Source organism: Maniola hyperantus, chromosome 9, assembly GCF_902806685.2.
Source record: "Maniola hyperantus chromosome 9, iAphHyp1.2, whole genome shotgun sequence".
NCBI classification, from domain to species: Eukaryota; Metazoa; Arthropoda; class Insecta; order Lepidoptera; family Nymphalidae; genus Maniola; species Maniola hyperantus.
Genome location: NC_048544.1, coordinates 7,915,404 through 7,929,564, shown reverse-complemented (window position 1 = coordinate 7,929,564; position 14,161 = coordinate 7,915,404). Strand labels below are relative to the sequence as shown.

Sequence of the window (14,161 nt, the reverse complement as noted above, 5' to 3'; positions counted from 1 at the left end):
CTGACTGACATATATATCAACGCACAGCCTAAACCGCTGGTTCTAGAGAAATGAAATTTGGAGGGTGTGTTCTTTGTAAAGAGCAGGTATGCACTAAGAAAGGATTTTTTGAAATTCAACCCTTAAGTGGGTTAAATGGGGGATGGAAGTTTGTATGAAAGTCCGTCATTTTTGAAGTTACATCGATGAAAATTGGTATTTAAGCTTTTGATCAAAAATAAAAAAAAATACGTATTTCACGATTTTTGGAAATTCTACTACCAAGGGGGTTAAATAGGGAATGAAAGTTTGTATGAAAATCCGTCATTTTTCAAGTTATTTGCATGAAAATTGGTATTTGGGTTTTCGGCAACAAATGAAGAAATATGTATTTCAGGATTTTTGGAAATTCAACCCCCCCCTCGATTTTCTAAATTACACCCGAGCGAAGCCGGGGCGGGTCAGCTAGTTTTTTATATTTTCTTTGAAATAGTATTAGAAATCATGTCATGCATTGCCAGACACTTAGTATCGTGGCAATGCCTGCCCTTTGGCAGCTTTGGGGGCTGAGGGGCCCAGTGGGCGTCTGGCAGAGAGCAGAGAAACTATCAGCTTTTATAAAATAACGAAGGTCCGACACGCGCTGGCTCTCTTTCTATATTTCCTCATTGACCATAAGATTTTGCGGTAACGGATATTAACTTAATGGTAACTTTTTCACGTCTATCATCTTTGCAATGTACTATATATAAAATAGGTTCGGCAATTCGATCTGCTTATTTATAAACGAAGGTAAAGCAGTGTTTTAATTTATAATCGTACCATCCACCACAATCGTATGGTGGTTTTTATTTCCTGAAATATGTCACATATTTTGTAGTAAATTAACCGATGCCCATGAGTTCAACTCCTTAATTTTCCGATTAAATATTTTTATTTAATCGGAAAAGGTCAGCCTCTCTACTATCTAAAATTTATATTATAAATTATAAAATAAAGAGGTAAAATTTGGTAGTTTGTGAATTTGTATATTAAATAAGTGATTTTGGGTACTAATATATCATAAACATCTAAGCTACGAGCATGGTGCGGATCTCTCGCCGATGATCCCTTTTATCCGCGCTTCCCATTTATCTCTCCATAATTTATCACTAACGGAAGTTGACATCCGCAACGACGGGTAAGCCCGCATTAAGAAAATTCTAGAATTTAGGGTTACAATGTTTTTTTTTAGCATAAAGGCACACAAAACAGGTTTCAACTATAAATGGTCCAAATACAAAAACAATAGATTAAGATCTAAGCGGTAACCCTTAACATGTGTACGCAAAAATACTTAAATAAATATATACTTAAATAATTATCTGGAAAGCTTAGAGGTTTACTGACAAGTTAATAAAATAAAGTCGTTATATATAAAGTAAATAAAGTTATATAATTATTGGTCGCAAACGTCGGTTTACGTAGGTGTATGGGAGGTCTAGGTATAGGTCTTGAATAGTTGTATGGGAGATATGTAATCAAGAATGAGATGGACTATTCGTAAATGTAGATTGGAATAGCTTCTCAATCTGTGTTTGGACACCTACTCGTAAATTCGCAAAAAAGTGGAAGGAAACAAACTAATTTGACAATAAAACAAACTTATTGCTCACGATATTTTACTGCTTTTTTATGTTTTTAGTTTCGACGCACGTAAACGTACGTGTGCCTATTTAAGGTAAGGTACCTATAGTACACCACAGGTCGAGATGGCAATCGTTAAGGTGACGCAGGACGCTCGACCGAAGTTGGCAGCGCACGTGGGTAACATGTTTGCTTTTCACTTGACATTGTATGAGAAAGCTGAGAGGCACGATGATTTTCACCGAAATCAAGCGCGCGAAAGGGGTTTAGGAAAAGTATTTTTGAGAAAAAACTACTGAATTTATGTTTGCAAAGTAAAGTTATTTCAACTAATGAATAAATAAACTATGTCTAATGATAATTTTTTTTAGAATTTTCATATACCTAATCTTATTTATTTACGCCCAAAGTTGTCATAAATTTAGTGTTAAAATAGGGATCTTTTGAGGCTCGTAACTTTTAAATGAATATTTTTTTCAATGTTTTATGTATCAATGAACCTAGATAAAGACGAGATAAATCGATATAATTCTTATTTTTGTGCGTACAATATCGAATATTGTTGTATTTTCCCTCCTACGTTTGTATGAAGAAAGCACTGAAGTGAGTCCCCGCCCCGTACACCCGCACAGCCATCTGAACCTATCGCGGACTATACGTAGATGTTCTACGTTCGTAGAGCTCAAAATTATGTGCTACGGCTAGGCTACGGCGTGGAATTGTTGTGAAGAAATAAAGAGAAACTGTCTACGGGCGACTGAAAAATATTAACTACAATAAATTACAATATTGGCAGATAATGGTTTCAGCAACAAATATAATGTAGCAAACCCATACTAATATCATAAATACAAAAGTGTGTCTGTCTGTCCGTCGTCTGCTAGCTTTTCACGGCCCATGACAGCTTACATCCCTGGGATAAACACAGGCTATTTTCATCCCGGAAAATCAAAACAGAATTCTTAAAGGCCCATTCATGTAACCAATTTTTATGTTTGGTACAAAATAACTTCATTCAAAAGAGTCTCACGGAATTTTTAAAAACCTTAATGCACGTAGATAAAGTAGCGGGCATTATCTAGTAAGTGATATTCGTAAAACAAAAATAAAGTCGTAATCTTGTTATTATATTAATAAAATTAACTAACGACGTTTTTTCTAATTTGTGAGTTTAATTAAAAGTTTTGGGGATAAAAAGTTTTATTTTTGTAATTTAGCTCATACAAATTCAACGTTCAAAATCAACGTCCCACTTGTGTCTGATTAAACTATAATGCCGGTGAAATGGTCCAAATCCTGAATTCAGATAGTTCTGTCCGTAGCGTGTCCCGCATATCATTTCTAGATTACGGGTCACTTCCCTCCGTGGAATAATTTCAGGTAGAAATTTCTTGTAATAAACCTGATTTGATATTTACTATTCATCACGTAGGTATAGTATGCGACAGGTTAAATGGCAATCGGGGGGGAACGCCCTGCACCTGCACAGCCCCCGCCCAAACCCGGTGTAGGATAAACGCGGGTGACGTGCGGGTGTGCAGGGCGTCCCCGCCTCATACCCTGATTGCCATCTCAACCTGTCGCGGACTGTACTCGGACTGCGGAAATCTCCAATTTTGAGATCAACCAATTAGTTCATTAATAAGAGCTATTTTGTTATTGCTTTATATAGACAGACTAGCTGATGCCCGCGACTTCGTCCGGGTGGATTTTGGTTTTTGAAAATCCTGTGGGAACTCTTTAGTTTTCCGGGATAAGAAGTAGCCTATGTCACTCTCAAGGTCTTTAACTATATCCATGCAAAAAATCACTTTGATCCGATGCTCCGTTGCGACGTGATTGAAGGAAAAACCAACAATCCAATAAACCAACAAACAAACACACTTTCGCATTTATAATACGGGTACTGATATAGACAAATATCTACCTAGATAGTAAACTCACTGTGTTAAAAATATAAATGTTGTTTTATTTATTAAGTCGTGTTATGTAGCTATTCGACAAAATATTTCGTATCCGTATTTTTATACGCAATTTACACAACGTATTATAGGAACACACCGATCGTCGGCGTCGCTCTCATAAAAAGCATAAAACCCTTATTTATTATTTATGAGATTTGGAAAGTTATAATGTCGCGTATACAAGGAGGTCTGACGAAAGGTTTTCGTTTACCCAACCTTTCTCACACGGACAGACCAAAAAAGCAATTTTCAACAATAGTCTAAACTGGGCCTCCACGAACGTTCTATTTCCTGCTCGACCAGTGTTTTATTCATACAAGTACATAAGGAAAAATTACAATGTTGAGTATGCACGTTTTCACACAGTGAATAGTGCGTGTTGCCAGTGCTGCCATAGTAAAATGGATCCGAGACAGGTCGCTAACAATGGGCCTCATAAGAAAACTAAAGGCATGAAATAGTGTGCCATAAAAATTGTACCAACACCTTACATTCATACCTATTTCCAAATATAAATAAATTGTGATTTTTGATTATTATTTCATTTTTTATTTTCAACACTTACATTTAGCTTTACAGGATTATTCCTTATGAGCTAGTGTAAGATAAGTAGGTAAATTTAAAAAAAAATTATATCTATTGCAACATTTAAAATAAATACAATGGGGCCAATTATCTGGTACACAATTTCTAAACTAAACTAAATTAACAGGTCTAAATGTAGTGCTGTCCTTTTCCGCAAGCAACATTATGAAAGGGATAGCAATAGATTTAGACGTGCCATTTTAGTTTAGTTTAGAGATTGTGTACAACAGAATTAGCCACATTATCTACTTATGAATTACTATCCACATTGACCTAATGTAAAATTTTGATTTTATACGTATGACTCAGTGGGTAGGGAAGAGCTATGTTCGGAATTTCTCTACGTGGTGAAACTAAAAATGAAGAGGTCCTTCAAAGAACTAGAGCAACCGACAAAGCTCAAAGGGTTGCGACTTGCAAAGCTGATGTGGCAACGGCTGGAGCACAGTTTGAAAAACCAATTGACGCGCGGGATTCCAAGCTGCTAGAATCGCAACCTCGCACCGAAAAGCGCAGATATTTATCAGTTGACAACGATGATTTCACACATTTTTCATTGTTAGAATAAACTAGTATAAAAACATGTGCTTATTAGTGGTACAAAACATAGAGCTAACGGCTACAAGCAAAGGACTGGTCTCAACACAAGCACTAACTCGAATAGGTACTTAATAGAAGTGAGTAGCATATTCCGCAAAAAATGATTGCTGACGCGCCATTTATCTCTAAGTGTCAACTGTTATGTCGAAAGTACGGTTCACCCCACCTTTAGAATAAGGACTAAAATCGTACTTTTGATATGAAATTTAACACAAAAAGTTAAAATGGCGCGTGAAGAGTTAAATTGTACGCGTTATAAGTGGCTGTATAAAACTTCCATAAAAATACGATTTTATATACCTACGCACTTCAGTCTGAGCCAATACAAATAAAACAATTTATCAACAAGATGACTTCTGCTATAAAATATTTTCGTGACAAAACTTCGAATGGAATGCTATAGGTAGACCGGTGAAAAATGTTTCTTTTCGACGCGCGATCATAGCGGACATGACATGCTCGCTTGATAGATGACGGGTAGGATTGCTTGTAATGCGTAAAAAAAGACTTCTCATGCGCCATTTTAACTTAATGTGTCAAATTTCATGTCGAAAGTATATTTTTAGTCCTTATTTTAAAGGTAGGTAACAAAATATTATGAGACCAAAGATTTTCTTAATCGACGCGACGACGAAGTACAGTGAACCATGGGAAAGGTAATCTTTCTACAGGGCATCGTACCGGAACGCTAAATCGCTTGGCGGCACAGCTTTGCCGGTAACTAGCTACGGCCGAAGCCTCCAACCAGACCAGACCAGAAATTTAGAAATTATAAAATTCTAAACCCCTGCGGGAACCCGGGACCTCCCGCACTAATAAGACCACAGCGCTTACCACTGCGCCAAGGTACTAAAATTAAGTCGTAACGTGAGGTAGTCTGAATATGAACTTTTTTCTTATCTGTTCTTACGAGAGAAATTTAAAAGAAAGACAGATGGTAACAGTGAAACAACCTCGCAAATATAATAAATATTGGGGCGTTTTGGCAAAAATCTACGGAACTGATAAGTAGACCTAAAACATTCCATTATCTTGGTAGGCATGCAGAGAAGATGAGTGGCCTCCAATTACAACCCGGCGCGGAAATTTTATCGTTTCTCTCCCCTAATTGAATAATAAACTTACGCCTTCACAACCAAGTATTCCTAATATCTATTTATTATTTACTAATGCTTCCTCATAGATACGTAGAGCACCTTTGAGCTGTATCTATGAGGAAATAATATGAGCTAAACATTAATAAATAAAACACTTTTCAGTGCTCCGTATCCGAAGGGTGCCAAAGGGACCTTTTTACTAAGCCTCCGCTGTCCATCCGTATCTATCTATCCATCCGTCTGTCTGTCAGCGAGCTGTACTTATCTCATGAACCGTAAAAGGTAAAGAGTTAAAATTTTCACAGATTGTGTATTTCTACTGTCACTAAAACAACAAATAATAAAAGCAAGATGGCGAATTTAACAAATCTGCCGTGCAAATTAAAAATTTAACAAGTAGATAGTCTTACATCGTGTGCGATGGTACGGAACAGTCGTGTGCGAGTTTAACTTTTTGAAAATGTTAAACTAAAACTTACAATCTAATCTTATAAGTTTACTAGCTGACGCCCGTGAGTTCGTCCACGTGTATTTTGGTTTTTAAAAATCCCGTGGGGGATTGATTCCGTCTTTGATTTCCGGGATAAAAAGTAGCCTGTCACTTAGGTCTGTAACTACATTATATTCATGCCGAAAATCACGTCGATCCGTTGCTCCCTTGCGACGTGATTGAAGGACAAACCAACAAACAAACACACTTTAGCATTTATAACATGGGTAGTGATAATATGTGTACATGCTCGCGCGGAATGGTGCATTTCTGCGCTGAACAGCCAATGTGTTGCTGAGCGCAAAACATTAACTTACTTTTTCCTGACGTCAAGTTAACTTTGTCCAAAATGTTTAACGTACGTTGTTAAAATGAGTCTTTTTAAGTTTCAGGCATCAATAACTAAACCTATAGGTACGTTGAATTACAGTACGCGGCCGAAAGTAATGTACATCGGCCTTTAGAATGACATTTCGGCGTTGTAGAGCGTTGTCTCTGTCACTCATACCTATATGACGTTTTGTCGGTCACAACGACAGAGATAACGCTCTACAAAGCCGACATGTCATTCTAAAGGTCGATGTACATTACTTTCGGCCGCGTACTGTATTATTTTTAGCAATTAATTTAACAGTATCTAGTTTCACGACCGCATATAAAATTTTAATGGTGATCGATATCATCAAAATTGCTAGCCAATAGGCTAGTTGACACTTTTTTTAAGTAGGTCTTAAATGGTTAATATTTGTCCTATTAGATCAAAAAAATTAACACTATATTTTTTTGCGCCCTAAAAACCGTAAAACTTTAATTTAAAAATATATTTTTCTTAGACAGGTGAAAACAATGTCGGCCATGTTTGGCCGATAGATTATCTGTGCTCTGACGTCATGCATTTGTAAACAACAGCATAACCTCCCAAAGTTTAATAAACATGACTTCTATACTAGTTTACATGAAAAATATAGTAATTATCGTTATTGTATTATCCGAGAATGTAAAAATGCATCGATAAAGACCACGAAAGTTGTGGGTTAGGGTGCCCAGTGAAATAAATATACGTAACACGCGAAGACTTGCTTAAAGGGATCCTCCATGACTAACGACTGCAACCCAAATTTATTTTTGCAAAGATCACTTTGTTGTAAGTCTTACTTAATAACTTATTCAATTTATAAAGAGAAAACGATAATTTTTTACGTTTACTATGAGTTTTTAGAAATATTTAAAAACTAGCTTATGCTCGTGACTTCGCCCGCGTGGACTTCATAAATTTCAAACCCCCCATTTAACCCACTCAGGGGTGGAATTTCAAAAAATCCTTTCCTAGTGGATACTTTCTCTTTACTTTACCTACATAGAACACACCCACCAAATTTCATGTATCTAGGACCAGCTGTTTAGATGTTTAGGCTGTGCGTTGATATATAAGTCAGGACTTTAAATTTTATATATTATGGATACTACGTTAGTCCACGCGTGACATAGGGATGACATTTCTTTGTTTACATATTGAATGACGTCACATCATGGCTGACAGCGTTTTCTGCGTTTCAAATAAAAATAAAAACTGTATTTTTTTAAATTGGATTTATATATCCATCCTGCGTTTTTAATAATTGTTATTGATATATTATTTCGTTGTCTTAAGCAAAATACTATAATAAATAATCATTTATTGGACGAAATTAGATATGAGTCAAGTAGCCTATTTAGTTTTTTGTGAAGTACACTAGAGTATGAATGCGTAATATCCTTTGATCGAACCTGTATAAATATGAGACTTAAATATGGGCACTTTGTGGAACTGCCCTCTTGTGGGTTCTATAAACAGAACACTGAGTGCCGTTAAGTGAGTGCTGAACAGGATTTTCGATATAACTACGAAGTAGATATACCTACCGAAAATCCTGTTCTTGAAATAAAGTGATTTAACCACGAAGTACTGTACTCCGTGAATGTAACAGTCAACCAAATATGTGGTTGAATTAATGAATGCTTCAAACACTAAGAAAGATTTTTATATAAAAAAATACAAGTGCTTTTGAATCGTCAATTGGATGCTTCCGGTTGACAATATCTAGTCTCGGAATGAGTGCTTTGGTGATAGATCTATGCCTACATGAAAATACTGGGAGGAGCAAACCTTATCAGGCATCTAGTTTAGGTTTATAGTGTAGCCACTATTTTAGTTCTTATTGACAGTTATTTATCGACTGAGATTTTTTACGGTAGGTAGGTATAGGTAGACCAGAATCTCATGAAATGAAATTCCAAATTTAGCAAGACTACTCCGCGAACACCCCATGCACATAGCACTCTGTGGTGAATATTAATAATTCACCACAATATTCACCACAGTGCACTATGTACACACGATACTCACAGAGTACAGCGCTGCTAACTCCGGAATCCCACTTTAATATTTTTCATGAGATTCTGGTCCACATATAATTAAGAATTTGGACCCGTACGAGTATAACAAGTCGACTTCACTTGACTGTAAACCTACCAATCTTAATAACGCTACTTTTTACCACTTCATTTACGGTAACATAATCGTATGTTATCATAAAATAAGATTTTAGTCTAACCTTTAACCTAACCTATCGCCAATGATGAAACTATCAAGTAAATTCATGTTCATACATACTCCTTTGGGAGAATGCCAGGATGAGGTAATAGCGAAGTAAGCCCTATCGGTTTTTACATAAAAAATCTATATTATGCGCGAATATTGATGAGCCTATATTCAACCTCTGATATCGATTTCCTTATATATCGGCCGTATACTTCATAAGATTCTTTTATGTAACTTTTGGAATATCCAAATATTCGATTTATTATCTTTGTACGACTCGCCTCATGTTTGATACTTTTAATAAAGTTATTCTTTCTTTTTCGAACAAAAATATGAAATGGAAATTCGTTGAAATCGGTATAGGATTCCAGATGTAATTTTGAAGTGACGATATCTGCTGCTGCGTTAGAATAAAGTTAATAAGAGTTACATTGGATTTTATTTAAATGAACAGGCAGTTTTTTCATTTCATTTCATAGCCTTTATTTATTCGTTATCTTAATTATTTACATATTTTTTAAAGCTATACCTACTTATACATTTTATATCTAATATTAATTGTTAATATTTAAATATTTATGTTAGTCTTTTTATTTAGTATAGGAAAGCGTATTAAGTGTGTGTATGTTCGTTCATATTATCTGAGTGTGTACTTATGTGTGTGTGTTGATACAAGTATTTTGAATTGTGTAATTTTAGTACATTAGTAAATCTTAGTATATCTTATATTATATTCTTATTTTTCTTCATACTTAGATAAGAACCCCTCTTGGGTATAGGCCTCCTCCAGTTATACTTCCAACAGATGCAAGCGACCTTATATAGCGATAGTTTTCTTGAAGAATTTATATTTGTTTTGGGGGAGTTTATTCTTATTTCATAATATAACTGTATGCATAACTGGAGGATTTTGGTCGTACTCCTCCTCGGTGACCAGCCGTCACCAGGAGGAGGGAGAGGGTTCTTTTTGTAAATTGCTATTCTTCTTGATCTATTATATGAAAGCTTGCACTTGGCTCTGGGGAGAAGAAGGATTCGTTTGGCGTAGATTTCGTTGATTGCTTAGGAGTCCAATATGATGATAGGGTATTCTTTTTCTGTAAATGTGTTGGATTAATTTTGCTGGTCTTTTTAGTATGTTTTGTTTGGTTGTCTGGAGGTGTTACAGATAAGTTGCGTTTGTTGCGTGGTTTTTCTTCTTCGCAGTTTTCCTTTTGTGGGAGAATGATAAGTTTGTCGTATTTGATATATGCTCTGTTACCTTTTTCCCTTTCTACTATTAATTTATCTTGTAATTCCTTTCTTTTCTCTAAAACTTTAGGTGGATAGTCTTCTTTAATGTAATAGTTAGTCTTCTCTAGCAACTTTTTGTTTTGTAAAATTTCAATTTTCTTACCGAATGTGGTTAGAGTTATCATAATTGGTCTAGTTTTACTACTTTTTTTACCCTTTCTTCTCATATATTCAATTTCCGAAGTTGTGCAATTTACTTTCATGCTCGAGTTGAAAATTTCAAGTATTATTTTTAGAAGGTCTTGGTAGCTGCGCTCTTTTTCTTCTACGCCAAAAATTATAATATTTCTGGATCTTATTTGTTTTTCAAGAAAGTCTAAACGTTTTTCCTGTGTTTCGACTGTCGTTTCTAGTGCTTGTAGCTTCGATTGTACAAAACTAACTCGACGACTCGTACTGGTCGAACTTTTCATCTATTTTTTTCAGTAGGATTGTTTCGCTATTTTTAATACTGTCTTTCGTTGCATTAATATCATTTTGAATATCCTTGAGCATACGCTTTATATCATCCATGTTTTTTTTTTTTTTTTTTTTTTTCACAATATTCTTAGAAAATCAGCAAAATTTGAAAACTTTCTAAATCCCGGCCTGTGGATCGAACCGGGATTATGATGGTTTTAGACGCTGCTGGAAAGCCGATCGTTCGACCGCTGAGCCAATGTTATTGATACTGGTTACAACGAAATTTTTAACTGCGTTGACCGTTGATGTGTCAATGTTTTTATTTTATGCACACCCTCAAAAAGTTATATTTCCACTGATTATGACTAATTGTTGTATGCGAAATATTTAACACTTTTGCAATCAATTTTTATAAACTTTTCCCTTATTTTACTAGTTTTTGATTAGTATAGACCACTATCGCGTATTATTTCTCTCTTTGTGATCACTTCCACTTAAGTCTTTGTGTTGAATTTGAAGTCGTAATGGTTGATACTAAAACACGGAAAATTTCACACTTCCTCGAAATATCTTGTTTTGCAAACGATTCCACTCGTGGGTTGCACAATGTTTTACGTATTTATCACAGCAAGAACAGTTTAATTGGGTTTTTTGGATTTTTAAAATACTTTTTACGCGGAGCTAATGTTTCACTGTTCACTGCAGCGCCCTCTCCTGAGTGACAACTTTTGGAATATCCAAATATTCGATTTATTATCTTTGTACGACTCGCCTCATGTTTGATACTTTTAATAAAGTTATTCTTTCTTTTTCGAACAAAAATATGAAATGGAAATTCGTTGAAATCGGTATAGGATTCCAGATGTAATTTTGAAGTGACGATATCTGCTGCTGCGTTAGAATAAAGTTAATAAGAGTTACATTGGATTTTATTTAAATGAACAGGCAGTTAAGAATAGCATAAATAGTCATACCGACACTAAGTACACGTAATGTTTGACGGAACTAGTTAGAAAAGTCTAAAAAGCTCTTTAGCTCTTAAGTCTTTTAGCCTTCGAGCCTTCAAAAAACGAGGTAAGTCTTAAAGTTAGGGCTAAAAGACTCGAGTTCTTTGGAACGCTAATACCGACTGAACATTTTCTTATTAATACAAATAGGTACATTAACAAATTCCCATTTACTCAAGGAGAAAAGCACCTTCATCTTTGATGGAAACTAATTCCGTTATAGTCTGGAAATATGTGTTCTGCTATGCAGATTCACATTGCAGAAATGTTTTTAAATGGACTACATCAATAATAATATATTTTTTTAATAAATTTTTATTAAACACAGAGTAATTTTAGTGATATGCCCGGTTAATGCATTGCTTATTTGTGTACCTTGATACCTACTGTTAATCGTTGTTCTATCTCATTTCTTGAAATACTTTTAATATTTAATATAAATAAAATTATTTTTAAGGCCCTTCAGAAAGGTATTTCTATTTTAAAAAGCTTAGATGTAGAGATCTAGCTATCACGAAAGCGGAATGCACAACTCTGAACTCTGAACCCTTGGGTGTGGAAATGACGCCAAAATCGTTTTATTTAGACCTGTATTTGGCTGCAAAAACTCTTTTAGGTGTAATATTGCAGCCTAGTAGATCGCGCTTACCTAGGAATTTCACTATTTATTTGAAGGTGTTTAAGTTATAAGTGGAACAGAAAACGGAAGCATTCATATGGAACGTCCATCCGTTTTTCCTTTTCAGAAACGAGGAGCCTGTAGTGATAAGTACTCTTAGAATCTTAAAATATTAGCTAAATGCAATAAACAGAGTCGGTTAGGAAAAATATACCACTATTTTTAGTCTGTTTATTTATCGACAGGGCGTGCCTGCAGCGCGTTGTTTACTATCCTCTAAAACTGGTAGGTATCTACGTATCTACAGACTTAGTAAATAGGTACGATTGATTTGAAAAAAATATTTAGCATATATAAGACTATTGTGCATTGTAGTCTCCAGACTCCTACGGATGAAATATTCTTAATTATTATTATCGAGTGTGTTTTAGAAGATTTGTAGGTGTGGTTTTTTTTTATCCTGAAGGTTCCGCAAGTTTTTTGATAGGTAGGTACTGGGTATATTTTATTTAAAAATTATTGAGCCCTGAAGTATAGGTTATAGGAATAGCGAAGTAAAATACTAATACTACTATATATATAAATACTATATACTATATATAAATACTATATATATCATAAAAATTATAAATAGATTTGTGTGGTTATTGTGTGATGGTGTGGCGTATTGCTTGCTTGGTTGCTTGGCTTTTTCTGCATGTTTAGTAGCAGGAGGGTGGCTGGGTAAATAAATGTTTCTGTCTTGGTTTTTCTTTATGTACTTACAATCTATTTTTCCTTTACTGCCTTAAAAGTACAAAAATTGCAGTTAACTTGTCGAATAAACTGGAGTTACCTATTCCAACGGCGTTATGATTAGAACTAGTGTACTGTCATCTGCATCACGTCGATGCAGTAAGATCACAAACTCACAATACATGGAAACAGCACCATTCGCTTCGCGAACATCAGCACGTCGCCGGTACGTGACTTTAAATGCAATCAACACCTAGAATCTAGATCATACTTAGTAGGTATTTGAGACACTCTACATATTACAAATGCGAAGATCTGTATGTCTGTCTGTCTATCTGATTTTGATTTTTGGTGTAGATAAAGCATCCATTCCAAAGAAGATTTGCTCTTATTTTTACCCTTTTTCTATCTAAAATTAAGACTAAATAACATTTCTTATAAAATTTAAAATTCCAATCATTTAGTGTCATTTGCCTATCTTGAATTCTAACTAAACAGAATGAAAACTCTTAGAACTTTTTAAAAGACTTTGCAAAGACAGCTCGTATTATTATTATGGTAAGAAATATATTTTTATGGATGATTATTTAGTCTAACTAAAACACTATAGTTACCTAACTAAAAAATTATAAATACCTAATATTTAAGCAAGATGCTTCAGTGTCAGAATGAAATATGCGTAGAGTGTCCTGGAGTATCTAACTGTTGGTATTACATGGTGGTGATGCATACTGCATATTAGTTGCTTTTCCTGCAGTTATATATAATAGTAGGAGAGCGAGCGATGCATAATGCATTCTGAACGTTGCTCTATACAGAAGATTAATTTGGCTGTAGCGGATTATAATAAAGTAAGCTTATACTCTTTGTAGGTACGTTGTTAGGAGCAGCCAAATCCGATTGTACACTTATGTTATTCCATGAGATTTCTCGCTGCTTTCCTTTTGGTCCCAGATCTCAGGACAGCCAGACGATATTTTATTTTCTGAGAAACAAAATATTATGTGGAATAGAGTAGTGTCTCGTGTTGTTAGTAGAGTACTTAAAAAAAATCATTTGAATCGTTAGAAATGATATAAGATTTATTGATGGTACTTAGTTTAATAAAACCGATATTTGTCTCATTCCATGTCATACGATCTATGTATTACCAGGAGGTCATATTACAAGAATTTGTAGAAAT

At 34.9% G+C, this 14,161-nt stretch overlaps 2 protein-coding genes across 9 annotated transcripts in view; both read right to left on the bottom strand.

Moving 5' to 3' along the window:
• LOC117985176 (uncharacterized) overlaps positions 1-14,161 on the bottom strand; it is a 211,660-nt gene that overhangs the window by 178,390 nt on the left and 19,109 nt on the right. The gene's annotated exons all lie outside the window — the stretch shown is intronic.
• On the bottom strand, positions 9,900-10,728 carry LOC117985227 (putative leucine-rich repeat-containing protein DDB_G0290503). The gene is made up of 2 exons (XM_034971916.1): positions 10,599-10,728; positions 9,900-10,480 (listed from the first exon to the last, which is right to left on the bottom strand). The coding sequence occupies exons 1-2, from the start codon at positions 10,726-10,728 to the stop codon at positions 9,900-9,902; spliced, it is 711 nt and encodes a 236-aa protein (XP_034827807.1).

Coding starts and splice junctions, on each gene's coding strand:
- LOC117985227 (XM_034971916.1), bottom strand. CDS start 10,728: ATGGATGATATAAAGCGTATGCTCAAGGATATTCAAAATGATATTAAT. Junction 10,481..10,598: donor CGACCAGTACGAGTCGTCGA/GTTAGTTTTGTA, acceptor TTTTTGGCGTAG/AAGAAAAAGAGCGCAGCTAC.